The 19003-nt window shown below is 44.8% G+C and overlaps 1 protein-coding gene across 1 annotated transcript in view; it reads left to right on the top strand.

The window, feature by feature from the left end:
• The window catches only part of KLHL6 (kelch like family member 6), a 732992-nt gene extending 714799 nt beyond the window's left edge, over positions 1–18193 (top strand). The window contains exons 6-7 of the mRNA XM_086943989.1: positions 8544–8757; positions 17382–18193. Coding sequence (XP_086800115.1) covers positions 8544–8757; positions 17382–17683 — 516 coding nt within the window. The 3' untranslated portion in view covers positions 17684–18193. The remainder of the gene's footprint in view (positions 1–8543; positions 8758–17381) is intronic.
• The last annotated feature ends 810 nt before the right edge of the window (positions 18194–19003 follow it).

Genomic DNA, 19003 nt, shown 5'->3' with positions numbered 1-19003 from the left:
CCGCTCCGCGGGAGCCGCTCACTGTGCTTACCTTTGTTCCCTGACATCTTCTGCTGTCCCTGATTGAAGAGGACTACGGAGGGATTTGTTGGTGTCTTTTAACGGCCCCCGCTCCCCGGGCGCCGTTCACGGGGCAGAGTAATTTTGAACTACCAACACCGAGGGACTGCGACTGCGAGGACCAGCAGGCTTTCCCGCACATAGCTGCTGCCTCTTCCCTCGATGTCCACGCCCCTGCTTGGACCTTTGAAATACTTTTCGCGGCCCCCGCTCCCCGGGAGCCGCTCACTGTGCTTGCCTTTGTTCCCTGACATGTTCTGCTGTGCCTGATTGAAGAGGACTACGGAGGGATTTGTTGGTGTCTTTTAACGGCCCCCGCTCCCCAGGGGCCGTTCACGGGGCAGAGTACTTTTGAACTGCCAACACCGAGGGACTGCGAGGACCAGCAGGCTTTCCCACACACAGCCGCTGCCTCTTCCCTCGGTGTCCACGCCCCCTGCCTGAAATGGTTATATTCACCTCACTCCCACCGCGACGCGGGACGCGCGCAGGCATCGGGCGAAGCCCGGGCAAAGAGCGGGCCGTCTGAGGCCGTCCGAGGCCGGTCGAGGTCGGGCTGGGCCCCTCCCCCTTTTATCCATCACCCCCCCTGAGATTTCTGGAAATTCGACAATGACCCCGAAGCCCGGAAATGGTGGAAAAACGCACTTGGGGGGGAAGGTAAGAGGCACCTTGGATGCATTTTTATCAAAGGCGGTCTCGAACGTGGACCATGATATTTCTGTCGTTGAGTCACGCTTGTCTTTTGAACTACAACAAAATAAGCGCTCGTCATTAGGCCCTTTAAGACAGATACCCTCTCCTCCCGTACACAGCTCCCAGAGCAAAGGGATTCTTTCATCTATGGACACTAGTATTCCCCTGCTCTTTCAGGACAACTCTCCACCTTTATCTCAAGTCCCAGTAAGGAGTCCCAATCATGACTCATCTAATTTGGACTTCTCCTTGGATTTCTCCCCAGCGGAGCCCTCCTTGCTGCAGCTTCCTAACGCGACCCTGTGAGCAAAAATACTATAGCCCCACAAAAACCACCTAGACAATTAACACTAACGAAAAGGAAGAGAGGGGGAAACTTTCATTGGGCCAGACAAACTAAAGCCCCCAGACTAGGCTCAAGCCCCCCATCCGATCCTCTTAAAGAAACATGACAGAAACACTTGCCACCCCCAAAGTTAAAGTTAAAGCCCCAGGAAACCCAAAATTTGTCTAAAACCCAACCTTCTGAATCTCACCCAACTGTGAATGACATAGAACATCTAGTCAGATCCCTACTTCTCCCAGTCTTAGAGAGGGTAAAAAGATTGGGTGACCAATTGAATCCCCTAGTGGTAGAAACCACCCTAAACTCACAACTTCTAAAGGAATTGGTAGCCATTAACGTGAATACCAAAACCAGTGGATACCAACTAACAAATAAGCCACCACAAAGGTTACTCCATCTGGTCTCAACACGACTACTGGGAATGAAAGGTTTTGTAAAGATACTCGACCTGGTTTGAATAACCCTAGTGGGAAATTCCGAGAAAGCAGGTAGTCAAGTCAAGTCAAGTCAAGGAATTTGTATAGCGCACTACATACCCATAGGGTTTCAAGGCGCTTAGGAAGGGGAGGAGGATTACTTGTCAAATATCCATGTTTTAAGTTGCTTTCTGAATGCTAGGTGGTTCTGGGTAAGGCGGAGGTGAGCGGGGAGTGAGTTCCATGTTTTAGCAGCCAGGTATGAAAAGGATCTGCCTCCCATGGTGGTCTTGTTGATGCGAGGTACAGTGGCGAGGGCTTGGCTGGACGAACGTAGTTGGCGGGGGGGGTGTAGAAGGACAGTCGTGAGTTGAGGCAATCTGGCCCGATGTCGTAGAGTGATTTGTGTGCGTGGGTAAGCAGACGGAAAGTGATCCTCTTATCGACGGGTAGCCAGTGGAGGTCTTTAAGGTGACCAGAGATGTGTTCGTTGCGTGGGATGTCTAATATGAGCCTGGCTGAGGCGTTTTGGATTCGTTGGAGTTTCTTCTGGAGTTTTGCGGTGGTGCCTGCGTAGAGGGTGTTTCCGTAGTCCAGTCGGCTCGTGACCAGAGCGTGGGTGACTGTTTTCCTTGTTTCGGAGGGGATCCAGCGAAATGTTTTTCTGAGCATGCGAAGAATGTTGAAGCAGGAAGAGGATACGGCGTTGACTTGTCTGTTCATTGAGAGTGAAGAGTCCAGGATGACACCTAGGTTCCGTGCATGGTCTGTCGGGATGGGTGCTTTTCCGAGGGCTTCTGGCCACCAGGAGTCGTCCCATGCAGAGGGGGATGTACCTAAGATGAGGACTTCTGTTTTGTCCGAGTTCAGTTTCAGACGGCTTTGTTTCATCCATTCGGCAACTTCTTTCATTCCTTCGTGTAGGTTAGTTTTGGCAGTGCTGGGGTCATTGGTGAGGGAAAGGATCAGTTGAGTGTCGTCCGCGTAAGAGATGATGTTGAGGTTGTGTTGGCGTGCGATGGCCGCGAGGGGGCTCATGTATACGTTGAAGAGGGTGGGACTGAGCGAGGATCCTTGTGGTACGCCGCAGATGACTTCAGAGGCCTCGGACTTGAATGGAGGAAGGCAGACTCTCTGGGTTCTTCCAGTGAGGAACGAGGTGATCCATTCAAGTGCTTTTCCTTGTATTCCGATGTTATTGAGGCGTTGTAAAAGGGTGCTGTGGCAGACTGTGTCGAAAGCTGCAGAGAGGTCAAGGAGGATGAGGGCGACTGTGTCTCCATTGTCCAGTAGAGTTCGAATGTCGTCTGTTGCTGCGATGAGGGCGGTCTCAGTGCTGTGTTTTGCTCGGAAGCCAGATTGAGAGGAGTCGAGGGATTTGTTGGCTTCGAGGAAGGCGGCGAGCTGGTTGTTGACGGCTTTCTCGATGACTTTGGCCGGGAATGGGAGAAGCGAGATGGGGCGGTAATTTTTGAGTTCGGTGGGGTTTGCTGTTGGTTTTTTCAGAAGGGCGGTGAGTTCAGCGTGTTTCCAGTCTTCTGGGAAGGTAGCGGAGTTGAAGGAGCAGTTGATGACGTCTCGGAGGTGCGGAGCTATGACGGAGTCTGCTTTGTTGAAGATGTGGTGAGGACATGGGTCTGTGGGGGATCCAGAGTGGATGGAATTCATCAGGCGGATGGTGTCCTCAGTGGAGATTGGGTTCCAGTCGTTAAGGGTGTTCACGGGGGGGAGATGATCAGCAGATGGCGGGGTGGGTTGGTTTCCGGGTTGGTTGTCAAAGCTGTTGTGGATGTCTGCAATCTTGTTGTGGAAAAATGAGGCTAGGGAGTCGCAGAGGATTTGAGAGGGGGTGATGTCGTTGGAGTTGGCCGAGGGATTGGAGAATTCCTTGACTATGTTGAAAAGTTCCTTGCTGTTATGGGCGTTGTTGTCAAGTCGATCCTTGAATGCTGTTTTCTTGGCTTTTCGGATCAATTGGTGGTGAGTGCGGGTGGCGCATTTGAAGGCGTCCTTGGTGCTGGTGGTTGGGTCTTTTTTCCAGGCCTTTTCAAGGGAGCGGCAGAGTTTCTTGGACTTCTTGAGATCATCGTTGAACCATGAGGCCTTCTTGCTGCCAGGTTTGCTTTGACGATTTTTCAGTGGTGCTAAGGTGTCAGCGGTGTTGGATAACCATAGGGTGAGGTTGGCGGCGGCTTCGTTGGTGTTAGAAGAGAGGGCTGGGGAGTTTCGAAGGAGCGATGCGGAGATCACACACTACCCTGACGGGGTCCAGAGAATCTGCCACCCTCCCACTTAACACTCATCCACCAAGAACCACTCATCCAGACACTAAGGCCGCTGATACAGATATGCCCCAACCTCTAGTTAAATCCACAAAAACCAAAGGATGTCATATTGATCTGTCACCAGAGGCGGTTCCATACGTCATAGTTCTAAGAGGCGACCCAGAACTTACAGAAGGAAAAAAGGAAGGCTACCCTGAGCTAAAAAATAAAGCTATTTATTGGCTCAGACAAAATAGGCCATTGCCCTCCCATATAGATGGAGAGATAGTGTTTGTTAGAAGATTAGCGTGGGTATGATCTAGACCCAAAGACGTCGCTGGGAATATAATTATTATTAACTTCAGAGACCGAAGGGTGGTCCCGCACATCGCTGATTGGTACCAGAATCAGGGATGTAGTAGTATAGTGCCCCGAACCCTAACTTACTTTTATCCTGAGGCACTGATCGTCCCCCGCGGTCAGCGTGGTGTTCCTATGTATCACAAACACAACTCCTACCCCTCTTATCCACCGAAGGGGACTCAACGGTTTTCCACGTACCCGGTTATCGGGAATGTAGAAGGGCCATTAATACATCGGAGTGTGACCACTCACCAAGGTTTTAACTCACCATATTGGTCACTTCCCCAAGCAAACCGATATGATGCTCTCTCGGATATAAATGACCTAGATTGACAACAGGGAAGTACTATGGTATATAATTCGGAAACATCAAGCCGGCCATCGATAATAAACTTTAATCAGTGTGGGAGGCTTAGATCTGATCTAGCGGAAGGGGAGATTACGGTCCCAACTGTCCTTGCTGGGAAACTGCCAAAATATGTCGATCAACTGGTTAGTCCGACCGTTCTAGATGACACATCCTTGCGTCAGCTAACGCGCCTGAATCTTATCGATCATATATATCAAAGGAAATGCAAGGAAAACAAGCTCCATTAATTGAAACCCTTAAACAAACCGATCTTACCTTTACCTTCCTTTCTTGGAATGTGGCTGGTTTAGCCGACAAAGTGTCTCAACAACATTGGCTAGACGTTGTCACCGGGCATAATGTTATCTGCCTTCAGGAAACGTGGTCCCTGGAGGCATACCACATTAGTGGATATCAAACTTTTCATACCCCAGCTGTACAAAGCGCACAAGGCCGCAACAAGGGGGGTCTGTGTACATTCGTATCCATTACCGGGGGCATGGAAGTTAACAAGTTCATGGCCACCGAGTATTATCAGATTCTGAGGCTAAGATTGGGCCCTTTGCACAATGTAATTATACTAAATTTTTATAATAACATGCCACCTGACATGAGAGAGGCCATACTAAATAAACTTCTCTCAACCTTAATCTCCCTATATAACCACCTGGTAGGAGATAATGTTATGTTTTGGGTAGGAGACTTCAATTGCACGATCTGTCCACATGTCTCGATGGGTTTGTGCGGCCTATCGGATTACGGGGAAGACTGCCCTACCCATTTTAACCACACGAAACTCATTACTACCTTTAATAACATACTCTTTTATTTTAACTTATCTTTTATAAATGAGACTTGTAGACCGAGTATACCATTTCAACCTACCTTTAATGGGAGGGGGTGTAACACTATAATTGATTTTACACTAATTTCTACATCCCATGCTGGGTTAGTGGCTACTTGGGAAATGGGCCAGGCCCCCCATTCTGATCATTACCCCATAGTCTTTAGCATTAAAGTCAAAAAATTGACAAGTAGGGCTGTGGTCAACACACTATACAGTCCAGAGATAAGATTAGGCTACAAAAATGGCTATACAATTAAATGGGAAAAAGTGGACCCTTCGGGCTTTTTAGAAAAATTAGTTGCTTCTAATATCGAAGACATAATGATCTGTCTAACACAAGAAGAGGCACCAGAAAGAGTAATGAATTCCTTTTCTAAGATACTAGCCACAGTAAAATCTCTTCTGAAAAGGAAACATTGGAAGGGGGCCTCAAAACCCCACGGGTGGTTCGATAGTAAGTGCACCAAAGCACTAACACTTCTTAAAAAGGCATTGCAGAAAACTCAAAAAAATCCTGATTTAATTCGTACTGCCAGAAAATCTTATAAAAATACAATAAAAACGAGAAAAGCCACTCTATAGAATAAGGTATGGGCAGCTTTGAAAGAAGCATCGATTAAAAGAGACAATACAGCCTTCTGGAAGGTGGCAAACGACCCCTTTCTGCAAACTAAAGAGTCTGATCTAATTGATATGGCATTTACAGGTGATCTATGGGTAGCCCATTTTAAACGCCTGTACGGCAGATTCACTTCCCTCGACAATGGTATTGTTTCCATCGACGAGGATAATAATTCTTTGGAAGGCAAACATCTTACCCCCTTCCCATTAGCCATAACATTTAGCTGTCAGGAAGTTATTAAAGGTATCAAAGATAGTTCGTCGGGCAAGGCACCGGGCCCGGATGGTGTGCCAATAGATACCTATAAGGCTGAGATAGACTTATGGGCCCCAATGATAACTAATGTTTTAAATAAAGCGAACCAACAAGGTTTCATACCCACCTGGTCTGATACAATAGTTATACCTATTTACAAAAAGGGAAACAGGAATGATCCGACCTGCTATCGGCCAATCTCACTGTTGGATGCATTGGTAAAGGTGGCAGGCCGAATCATTTTAAATAGAATACAAACTTGGAGGGAGGAAAAACAAATTATTTCCAATTTGCAGTATGGTTTTAGCCCAGGAAAGGGGACAATGGAACAATGTTTAAATCTGGCCGTTCTTATTTCAAAATACACTCAGGCAAAGAGCGGAAACCTTTTTGTTTCTTTTATAGATTTAAGTTCTGCTTTTGACTGTGTAGATCACGAGTTCCTATGGTTAACACTTAGCGACATGGGGATTGACAGTCAAATTTTACTATTCATTAAGGAACTTTACAGAGATGCAGGTGCAAGGGTTAGGTATGGTCCTAGGGGGGAGTGTTCAGACAAATTTCCCATAGAAAGAGGTGTTAGGCAGGGGTGCATTCTGGCACCCCTGTTATTCACCTTATATATTAAATCAATTGGACAATACCTTAGGGACTTTCAGCACGATTACCCCACTATTAAAGGGACTCCTATCCCACTACTATTATATGCCGATGACGCAGCATTAATGTCACGGACTAGACTTGGGTTACAGAGGAGTGTAGACAAATTTAACACCTATATGTAGCTCCTTGGATTAAGAATAAATATATCTAAAACTTTTACAATGGTTTGTGGGAATAGTAGAAAAAGGGCCCCCTGCCCAATTTTCCTCGAAGATAAGAGAATTGAAATTACAGACACATTCTCTTACTTAGGGGTGAATTTCGACAGGCAGAGCTCTTGGAAAACAGCAGTTAACGCCAGGAAACTTGCATTTCTGCGCTCTATAGGCGCCCTGAGAAACTTTTCTACCAAACTGGGGGGGAAGCCAGCTAAAGACTTAATTTACATTTACAAAGCTAAGTGCATTTCAACTGCTACCTATGGTGCTGGTCTATGGGGCACCGAATACACACAGGTGATACAAAGCTGCGAAAACCAGTTTCTTGCCTACTTACTGTGGGTACCCAAAACTATATCCTCGTACATGTTGCATATAGAAGCAGGCCTCTCCCACATAATAGATTCCATAAGGATCTCTCCGATACTCCTTTGGCACAAGGTCTGTGTTACCCCAGAAATTTCACTAAACAGGGACTTAATAACTGACTGCCTTCTGCTAGACGGGGCTCCTAAAATCAAATGGTTACATTATGTGAGAAACATGTTCAATGAGATAGGCCATCCGGAATTTTTTGTAAAGCCGAGCACCATGGAGAAGGTATCAAGAAGTTTGCTCAAAAAGATGGCCCTGGACCACCTTGTGTTATCTAGGTGGAATGTAGAAAAAGAAAAACATACCACCATTAGGTATCAGCAAATTACCTCCCATGAAGGGTTACAAAAATATCTAACATTAGTGAGTAGCCCCTATGCCCGTATGTTGCTTACTCGCTTTAGGTTAGGTATTTTCTTTCGACTGGTCACATTTCCCCACTGTAATAACTGGTCCATGTCAAAACTCGTATGCCCTTGCGACGATAATCCGCATCAATCAAACATCCGTTGTGTGCTATTTTGCAAATTTTATCAGGCACCAGCAGGGCGTACTTACTACGTATCCTTAGGACATGGGGGATCCGAACCTGTATGCTAGCCTTTCTCAAACTGCAACGGCTGGAAGAAGACCATGTTATCCATGCACTGAACTGTTTTTTGAAACTTGTAGTAAAGTTTCGTAACACAATGAGTTGATCATAAATTACTTGATGAGAAATACAGAACTTTTTAATGGTAAAATTAATCTCCTCGATCTGGAAATGTTTTATTATATGTATCATTCTTGTAATAACTGTTTTTAACATGTGTGCTTTCATGATTTTGAATTACTAAATCGAATAAAGCCGTTTTTGAATTTGAATTTGAACTTTGCTAAAACATAGGCCCCAGCCATGCCCGTTCACCGAAACAGCCACCATCATGTTTCAGGACTTTTGTGATCGAGAGACTCAGGTGTCAGTAGATCACCAAGGAAATGTGATCTCCTTGGAAACAAATGGCCACAGTCAAATTATGCCACATAACTACAGAAGGTTAATCCTCACAAACATGTCCTTGTTTGCTGTTCATGCCAATGGAGCCTCATTTGTATGTGTTTCTTAAAAGTGTTCCTTATTCTCCAGGCAGCACCTCTCGCATTCAACGTTAGTTCTTTCGCTGCTGCCAGCTTTGAGAAGAAACTGTATGTGATCGGAGGAGGACCCAATGGAAAGCTGGCCACTGACAAGACGCAGTGCTATGATCCCTCTGTCAACAAATGGACAGTGCGGGCCCCTATGCCCGTTGAGGCCAAATGCATCAATGCTGTCAGTTTCCACAATCACATCTATGTTGTGGGTAAGCTACTTAAATACAAGTATCAGTGAATCTTCCTTTTGTTTGGCTTTATCGAAATCTACATGTTGCAGCTAATCGTTGGTACTCGTGTGTTTTCAGGGTGACATATTCCCAGCCTCACAAACACCAAACAATTGACTAGTACCTGAGCAATTAGATAATGTATTGAGCATTTGGATTCAGGAATATTGAGGTTTTCGGAAACTGTTTAATGGCTTCCTTTAAGTAAAGCACTTTTATAGAAGTTTGGTGCATTTTTTGTGACTCATTAATGATTTGGTGCATAGTTTGTGAAACTGATGCTTTCTTACAGAATGCTTTGTATATTAGCTGTGCATTTGATGTACATATTGTAATTACATGTGGGACTGAGACAAAATTACGAATTAGATCGTGAGCTTGATGCCTCTATCAATTAGAAGCAAGCTCAATGGCTTCGTTTGATGCTTCAAGCATGATATATACATTAATACATATATATATATATATCTATATATATATATATATATATATGCATATATATATACACAGAAACACACACACACACACACATACACATATCCATACATATGGCACGTTTGCAGAGTGATGGAGAAAGAGGGCGTGGCCTTTGACCACCTGTCAGCAATCCCACTGTGTGGGGCTTAGTGGAGGTAATAGGAGGTCTGGTTGGTCCCTAAGGACCGTCAGCAGCCAAGGGGACTTCAACCCCCAACCAGCAGCATGCCAGGAGGGTCGTTTGCAGAGTAGTGGAGAAGAAGGGCAGGGCCTCCGGCGATTTGCTGGCTTTCTTTTTATGTTCTTGGAAGGGGGCTGCATGACCCTGCCTTCCCTTGACCATTTTTAACCCCGGGGACCCCATCCCGGGGCCTGACCCACTTTTTAAATAAACTAAAAGGGTGAGGGGGGCGCGCAAACCCCCTCCTGGGCTGATTTGGCCCCAGGACCCCACCCACCCTCGGCAAGGCCTTTTCTTTTTTTACAAAATATCCTTAAAGGGAGGAGGTATACAGCCCCCCTACTCAGGGCATTTTTGGCCCCACGGATCCCATCCCAAGGGACCAGGCCTCTTCGTTGGGAACCGTGGGGGGGATCCTGAAGGCCCCTGGAGTCCTGGCCAACTCCTGCCTCCTGCGGGAGCCAGCATTGATTTTTACACACAGGGAGCTGCTGAAATGCAGCTCCCTGTGTGTAAAAAGCAAAGTGCTCTGCTTTCAGCAAGCAAGAGCAAAACTCTCTCGCTCTCTGAAACCGGAGCACTTGTTTGCTGTGGCATGCACTAGCAAACTTCAATGTCCCAGGGCTGGACTCTCCAGGACGTTGCTGGAGCCGACCCTGGTGGGTGGAGGTCCCCGGGGCCACCTATGGCTCCAGGAGGGGAGGGGGGTGTGGCCCATTTCCTTCCTTGTGTAGGAGCTGCACTGGGGAGGTGGCAGTCCCTGGGGCCCAGAACTGCCCCCTCCAATTTCTTAGAAAAAGAGTTTGGCCCTGGGGAGGTGATGGTCGCCGTGGGGGGTCCGTGCCGCCCCCTCCAAATTAAAATGTTAAAGCCCTGAGGAAGTGGTGGTACCCAGGGCTGGAGGGTCCGTGAGATCCCCTCATATTCAAATGCTAAAGCCCCTGAGATGTGGTGGACCGCCGGGCAAGGGTGTCCTTGAGGCTGCAGAGGAGGCCATAGGGCTTCCCGGCACTGTTTTTTAAAATAATTTGCCCTGGGGAGTAGCGGTCCCCGGGGCTGTGGGGGGCTCTGCGGGCCCCAGCACCTATTTAATTATGTTTGCCCCGGGGAGGTGCCAGTCGTGGGGGGGCTACATAGTCACCCCGCATTAACTCATAAACTGCCCCAGGCCCACCCAGGGACATTATGGCGGGAGTCGCGGATCCAGTGCGACTAGATACCTCCAATAAGCGCCACGGATCTTACTTAGAATGTCCACAGGGTGCGTTTACACAGTGGTGAAGAGAGGGGACGGGGGCTGAGGTGATGTGTGCAAACACGCCCTGTGGCGCGTTTTAAGTTGGGGAATTAATTCCACTTCAATCATGAGGGACCATGGGGGCCAACTAGCCTACTAGGTGCTTCCAGGAAGCACCACTGCCCTGCGTTGCAGCGAGGAGGTGCAGGCTGTTCCCCTTTTTACATCTCTCTGCTACGCAGCTCTGTGGCACTTGCTGGATGTACCTAGTGGGCTAGTTAGGACCCTCAGGATTGAAGGGGAATTATTTCCCCAACTTAAAACACGCTAGGGGGTGTGTTTGCACAGTGTTGAAGAGAGGGGATGGTGTAGGAAAGTGGCTTTATATATACTGGACCAAAGTGAAATCAGCCGAACTACGAATTCCAATTTACTCACCTGTTATCAGGGGAGACCTCAGTGCTGCATCTTTGAGCCCAGTACTGATCCTGAAAAGTAATTCTAACTGTACTTACCAGTAACATGAATTTCCTTCCAGCTTTTTGCTGAAAAAGTTTCTAAGTGTCAATTTTTGAAACTTACAAATATTCCTCTAAAATAAGCTGAACTACGAATTCCGATTTACTCACCTGTTATCAGGAGAGACCTCAGTGCTGCATCTTTGAGCCCAGTACTGATCTTGACAAGTAATTCTAACCATACATACCAGTAACTTGAATTTCCTTCCATAGGCTAATATTGACTGGTTTCATTTGGAAATACTCTTATAAGTGTGGAGTTTGGAAGTTTAAAATATTCAAATAAAATCCTCCGAACAACGAATTCCGGTTACTCACCTGTTATCAGGAGAGAACTCAGTGCTGCATCTATTAGCCCAGCACTGACCCTGCAAAGTAATTCTAACCGTACTTACCAGTAACTTGAATTTCCTTCCATAGGCTAACATTGACTGGTTTCACTTGGAAATTCTTCTAAGTGTGGAATTTTGGAACTTACAAATATTCGTCTAAAATCAGCCGAACTACGAATTCTGATTTACTCACCTGTTATCAAGAGAGACCTCAGTGCTGCATCTTTGAGCCCAGTACTGATCCTGAAAAGTAATTCTAACCGTACTTACCAGTAACTTGAATTTCCTTCCATAGGATATCATTGTCTGCTTTTTGCTGAAAAAGTTTGTGTCAATTTTTGAAACTTACAAATATTCCTCTAAAATAACCCGAACTACGAATTCCGATTTACTCACCTGCTATCAGGAGAGACCTCAGTGCTGCATCTTTGAGCCCAGTACTGATCTTGACAAGTAATTCTAACCATACTTACCAGTAACTTGAATTTCCTTCCATAGGCTAACATTGACTGGTTTCACTTGGAAATATTCTTATAAGTGTGGAGTTTTAGAAGTTTAAAATATTCTCATAAAATCCTCCGAACAACGAATTCTGATTTACTCACCTGTTATCAGGAGAGAACCCAGTGCTGTATCTTTTAGCCCAGCACTGACCCTAAAAAGTAATTCTAACCATACTTACCAGTAATTTGAATTTCCTTCCATAGGAATCCATTGTCTGGTTTTCACCAGAAAATTTTCTAAGTGTCTCTTTTCACAAACTACAGATATTTCTTAAAAACGCATGTGTGACTTAAACGCATTCTTTCAACTGTGTACAGGAGATGAACCAGTGCTGGATCCAGGATCCACCACTGAGTAAGAAAAAGTAATGATAACACGACTTACCTGCTAAGTGAATTTTCTCCCATAGGATAACATTGGTGATTCTATGTGAAAAAATTTGTCAACTTTTAAAATACAAGAATATTCCTTAAAAATCACTACAGTAACCAAAACGCTTTTACTCAACTGTTTACAGGCGATGTCCCAGGACTGAATCTAGGATCGAGTCCTGTGGTTAAAAAAGTAATCCATAAAGTAACTAATTGCATTTAATTAGAAATTCACATTGAGCTCAATGTTGCATTGTGTTTGAAATTGTGTTGCCCATTGCAACAACTGTAACTACTGTACTTAAAAGTATATTGCCTATTTGCAAAGTATTTAAACTAAAGTAATTAATCCTGAGAAAAGTATATTTTGTTATGTAATGTATAATGTAATTATAATTAAATTTAAAAAGTAAAATATCTAAAAATAAATAGTTTAAAAGATGTAGTAAATCAGTATGAAAAAAATAAATATACAATTAATACATTTAAAAATTTTCATTTACAAAACCTTTGAAATTCACTGAAAGAACCATAGGTTTCAGATATGTTATAGTTAGGAATTAGCATTTAAAAATACTTTGAAATTCACGGAAAAAAACATAGGTTTCAGACATGTTATAGTTAGGAATTAGCATTTCAAAAACCTTAGAAATTCACTGAAAAACCATAGGTTTCAGGGGTGTTATAGTTAGCTGGACATTTCACTCGTACAAAACCATTGAAATTCCTCTGTTATAGTTAGTTCTACTAACTATAACTCGCGAGCCCGCAATCCACTGCTGATGATGTCACATATTACATCATTCATTCATGACATGGTCAGTGACATCACTGATGACATCACTGATGACATCTCAAATCACATCACTGATGACGCTACTACTGTACACCACTCCAATGTATGATACTGCACTAAACTCTGTCCCACTCTATGCCATTCGACTGTACGCCTCTTCACTCTATGCTATTCCACTGTATGCCATTTCACTCTACGACAGTTCACAGTATGCTATTTCACACTATGCCACTGGACTGTATGCTACTCCAGTTTACACCTGTCCACTCTACATCACTCAACTCTGCACTATCCCATTGGATGCCACTCCAGTCCACGGTACTCCACTGTATACTATTCCACTCTTCCCCACTACACTGTACGCTAATCCAGTATCTAGCACTATACTGTAGGTCTTTGCAGTCTACACCACTCCACTACATGCTATTCCACTCTACACCACGCAACTGTATGACACTCCACCCTCTGGTATTCCACTGTATACCATTTCACTCTACGACAGTTCTCAGTATGCTATTTCACACTATGCCACTGGACTGTATGCTACTCCAGTTTACACCCGTCCACTCTACATCACTCAACTTCGCACTATCCCATTGGATGCCACTCCAGTCCACGGTACTCCACTGTATACTATTCCACTCTTCTCCACTACACTATACGCTAATCCAGTATCTAGCACTATACTGTAGGTCTTTGCAGTCTACACCACTCCACTATATACTATTTCACTCTACACCACGCAACTGTATGACACTCCACCCTCTGGTATTCCACTGTATGCCTCTCCAGTACAATCCAGGGTGCACCACTCTGCTTTACCTCACTACATTGTACAGTTTTCCATTGGACAGCGCTCCAGTTGTATGCGCTACTCCACTTTACTGTACGTCATTGCAGTCTACGCCACCCCAATGTATGTCACCTCACTGTATGCTACTCTACTCTAGTCGACTCCAATTAAGCCACTCCACTCTATGTCACTCAGGACTACGCTATTCCATTGGGCGCCACTCCAGTCTACGGTGCTCCGCTGTATACTATTCCACTCTTCCCTACCACACTGCATGCTACTCCAATATATCACACTACACTATAGTCTATGCACTCTATGCTCCTCTACTATACGCTATTCCACTCAGCACCACTCATACTGTATGACAATGCACTCTATGGTATTCTACTGTATGCCACTCCAGTATACAACACTACACTGTATGCTATTACGCTGTATGCCACAACACTATATGTTGCTCCACTGTACCCTACTCCAGTGTATGCCACTCCTCTGTACGCCACTCTATTGTACTCTATTCCATTGGATGCTGTTGCTCTGTACTCCACTCCATTGTGTGCTATTCCACTATCCGCTAATCCACTGTACGCCACTCCACTCTATGCTGTCCAGCTTTATGCCACTCCACTGTATGACATTGTACTCTATTCCACCACTTTCTGAAATGTTACGAACGCCTCCAACTCGCTGTTGGAGGCGTTCGTAACATTTCGGAAAGTGGTGGATATAATCATCAGAAATACAGCTTAGAGCAAAACTACGATCAGGAAGGTTCTTATACGGACGGGAAGAGGTTAATGTTGAGATTATTGCTGGCAACAGCGGACTACGAGGAGGATTTCAGGCCCCAGAAGAAGAGCCACCGTAGGCTCGAAATGCATCGGGCATACATGTGAAATGGATTAAAAAAATTCTAAATTCTTGAACTGTTATGAATTAACTTGCTGATTATTCACTGTTCATGATTATAATGAATATGTAAACAAAGGTCTTTTGTGTATGTTTAAATCTGCATTTGGATTAGAGTTATCTAATGAACGTTCTATCCGAATTAAAATTTAAGTGTATATAATTCATGTATATAGTGCCTTTGAAATTATAATTGGAAAACATTTTCTTGCAACAGTGCACAGAGGTCGGGTGTGTTCACACTCGAGGTAGGAAGGTTCAGTTAGCAGGCACGTGAGGGCAAACGTGTCACCACTGTAGCACGCCTAAATGAAAGTTTTGTTTAGCTATGAATATAAATAGTCTAGAGGATTAAGATAAAACAGGAGTGCTTCTCTTTTGAACATTTCTCTTAGCAGCACAACCCCAAATCCAAATACACTTTTAATATCTCTATCAAGGCTACACGTTTGTGTGTGAGGACTCCATCCACAAATGCTCCCTGGATTGGTTCCGGTTTCCTGTCCCTATTCTGTTCATTAGCCTATACACAATGGACCCGATTCTCAAAGGCAATCTGAGACAAACATTTAAGTGTATGATTTTTGGTATTTACTTAGGTCAATTACGAGTCGTATCTTTACATCTACAGTCGGGCCAGAATCTCCGGCTCAAGCCGTAATCTCTGGCTGAGGCCGGGCTCCCGGCTCAGGCTGGATGAAGTGTAATCAATGGGCTGGAACACAATTTTTACTAAAAGAAACATTATGAACATAAGATAAATGGTGGAGGAGGTCATGAAATACAGTTTGGCAAGGGAGAAGTTTGTAGTCCGACTGCATCACATCCCAGAAAAGTTTGCTTGGTACATGCAGTCCAAAATTTGCACTTCCCTCAGTGTTGACTTTAGTGTAAAACCAAACTTTGCTGAAACAGTTCAGCCAACACTGAGTGGAGCACAGATTGTAGCCTGCAGGTAGCATGATGCAAAGGAGCAACTTTTCTGGGGTGTGGTGTAGTGTCCGTCCACACCATTTTCCCTGCCCAATTTATCATGGCCTCGTCTACTATTTCTCTCATGTTCCTAATGTTCCTTTTTGTAAAGATTGTGTTCCGGCCCATTACACTTCATCCGGCCTGATCCGCAGATTCCGTCTCGGGTGCGGAGATTACGGCCCAAGACGAGGAGTATGGACTTTTGTCTCATATTGCCTTTGTGAATTGGGCCCCATATGTGCAGTTTTAACCAAGACATTGCTGGAAGCAAAGTACAACATAAAAAAATAGGTGGAAAAGAAGTGTTCTGTAGAAACACCCTATACTGCTCAATTTTAACAACATAGCCTCTGAAGATCCAACACAATTTTTGCCTCTTTCATCATTACACACCTCACAAACTCAATAATAGCCTCCCTGTGATCACAAGCTAAAAGAAATCTTATGGAGAGATTTTACGCTTAGGGAAAAGGTGTGTTTTTAAAGTATTTTTAGTACTTTCCGAAGTGCACCTCAACAAGGAAATGAAGTTGTAGGAATTTCCATAAGACTGAGTCTTGTGAAAGCAGGGATTTCACCCTAAGCGTTTCTATCTTGTCAAACACATCTTCACATTGCTAAATTAAATCTGGCTAAACTAAACTGTTCAAAACTAAGAATAAATGTACAAAATGTAACCCAAGCATAGCTAAAGATTTGGAAACCAGACAGAACTAAAAAAACATAACTGAACTCCCCAATAGAAAAACTACATTCAACATAAATAAACATAGGAAAAAGAAAATGGCTTCAAGTAAAATAATTAATCTAATCCTATCTAAGATTAGATTAGATTAGATTAAAATACTTGTAAAGCGCATGGCTGCCTCGGCAAAGAGGCCTCCCAGTGCTGGAGCAAGACTAAGCAGGGGACAAGACCAAGAGATTAGACCCGAGAAAAAAGCCAGGTCTTCACAAGACGTCTGAAGGCCTGATGGTCAGAGTTACTGCAAATGTGCAGAGGGAGAGAATTCCATAGGGCAGGGGCCAGACGTCTAAAGGAGCGGCTGCCAGTTCTAGTTCTACGTATGCGAGGGATACGTGCAAGACGCAGATTCGCCGAACGCAGTGCACGCGATGGAGAGTACAGGGTGCACAAATTGCCTAGAATGTCTGGGGCGATTCCTGTCAGTATCTTTTGCGTGATACAGAGCGCCTTAAAACAAATACGCTGTTCGAGGGTCAGCCAATGTAGGCGATGGAGGAGATTAGAGGCATGGCTGAATTTAGGGAGGGCGAAGATGGCACGTGCTGCCGCATTCTGGACCCGCTGCAGTCGGTTAGCCACAGATTTATTAGAGCCTAAAGCAAGGATCTCAAAATCAAAGAAAGATAAACGTAACTGATCATAACCTGATGAACGCCCTTGCCGAGTGCATCCCTTGCTCGATAATGCATTAGTGTGAATGTGTGCATTGGTTGTAGTGGAGGATGCTCCTGACTTTTTTCTTCATGTGTTGCTTTTCAGGTGGTGCAATGAAGGCTCTCTACTCATACAGCCCTATCGAAGACACGTGGTGCTTAGTGACACATTTCAGCCACGAGCGGGCCAGCTGTGGGATTGCAGCATGCAGCAATAAGCTCTTCATCACGGGTGGGAGGGACGAGAAAAACGAGGTCATTGCCACAGTGTTGTGCTGGGACCCAGAGAGTCGGAAACTGACTGAGGAGTGCGTCCTACCCAGAGGCGTTTCCCACCATGGCAGCGTCACTATCAGAAAGTCATACACACACATCCGACGGATCATCCCAGGCGCAGTGTCTGTCTGATGTTGATAGGCAGGAGATCGACTTCTCCTGCCACCGCCTGTCATCCTATGTGGTTATTTATTCAAATGCACGAAAAGTCATTTCATTTTATAACGTTCTCTACCAAATGTGTCATTGAACTTGACAAACGATGGGCAGTTGTATCTGAGCACAGACATGCAAAGTCCAAAAGTCTATCCTCAGGTCTGTACGGATATATTTATTTTCATGGTTTGAGCCCGCATACCAGGATGCGAGATACAAAAAAGACAAATTAAATAGATGTAGAATTTTCGCCATGAAAATACGTCTACGTTTTTTTGTACGAAGTCTATCATCAGAGAGAAAAGGTGAAATAAAAGGATAGGTTAATGAGTTCCAATATTTGCATCCTCCCCATGTCCAGGAAGGAATTATCCTGAGAGAGTGAAGATTTTGTAAACATTCAGAGGACAAAAAGGCAAATAGAATGTTACATATTGCAGAAGAAACCGGTGTCAAATGGTAATGCAATAAAAAAAAAGAACCGCGAACAATAATACTGTAAAAAAGGAATTGCATGACAACATGAAAGACTCCAGTGTCCCAGCATCTGCACTGCATATACCAACACTTAGGGGCCTATTATGATGTTGGACGGACGAGCGTCCAACCGGCACCGTAGTGGGATGGAATCCACCTGCGTTCCCCCCTCCCCCCCCCCTCTCCATGGGCAGTCGGAAACATCATTTTTAGGTCTCGCCTACACAGCGCATAGGCAAAAAGACCTTTTGCAATCCCATTGGCTTTTCAGCCAAAAACGTGCACGTGTTTCATTGCCTTCAATAGCAACGTGCACGTGTGGCGATTCACTTACAGGGAGCGCTCTGCACCATATGGTAGCAATTATCGCTCCTGGTGCTGCTCGCTCTCGCAAATGAAACGCTTTCACACGCCCCCTCCTCTCGCCCCTCCCCCTGCTGCCTCCTTTTAGCGCGAGGAACCATCATACTCTGGGGTGATTCACTTATTTGCCATTTTGTCTGAAAAACGTTTGTCTAAGCAAATACTCCTTTCAATCTGCAGATCTTTTCTCTTTAATATTCAAGGAAAGAAAAAGAAACACGCCAATTTTAGACGAGGTCTTGTGGCATGCCTGTTCCTTTCAAGCCTGTTTTTGGCATGCGCAGTAAGTTTCGACATTATCGAAGAAGGCTGCAGCATAGAAACAATAACTCAATACAATTGTACTTGTTCCGCCGCAAGGTTTTAAACTGTATTTGCAATAGGTGTGCCGAGTTTGTTGATGCGCTGGTTCACGATGTGCAAATGCATGAAAACTGCATTTGTGCCTGCCTGTGT

The sequence above is a fragment of the Lissotriton vulgaris genome, chromosome 11, assembly GCF_964263255.1.
Source record: "Lissotriton vulgaris chromosome 11, aLisVul1.2, whole genome shotgun sequence".
NCBI classification, from domain to species: Eukaryota; Metazoa; Chordata; class Amphibia; order Caudata; family Salamandridae; genus Lissotriton; species Lissotriton vulgaris.
The sequence above is the reverse complement of the archived record's forward strand: the minus strand, read 5'-3'. Positions and strand labels throughout refer to the sequence as shown.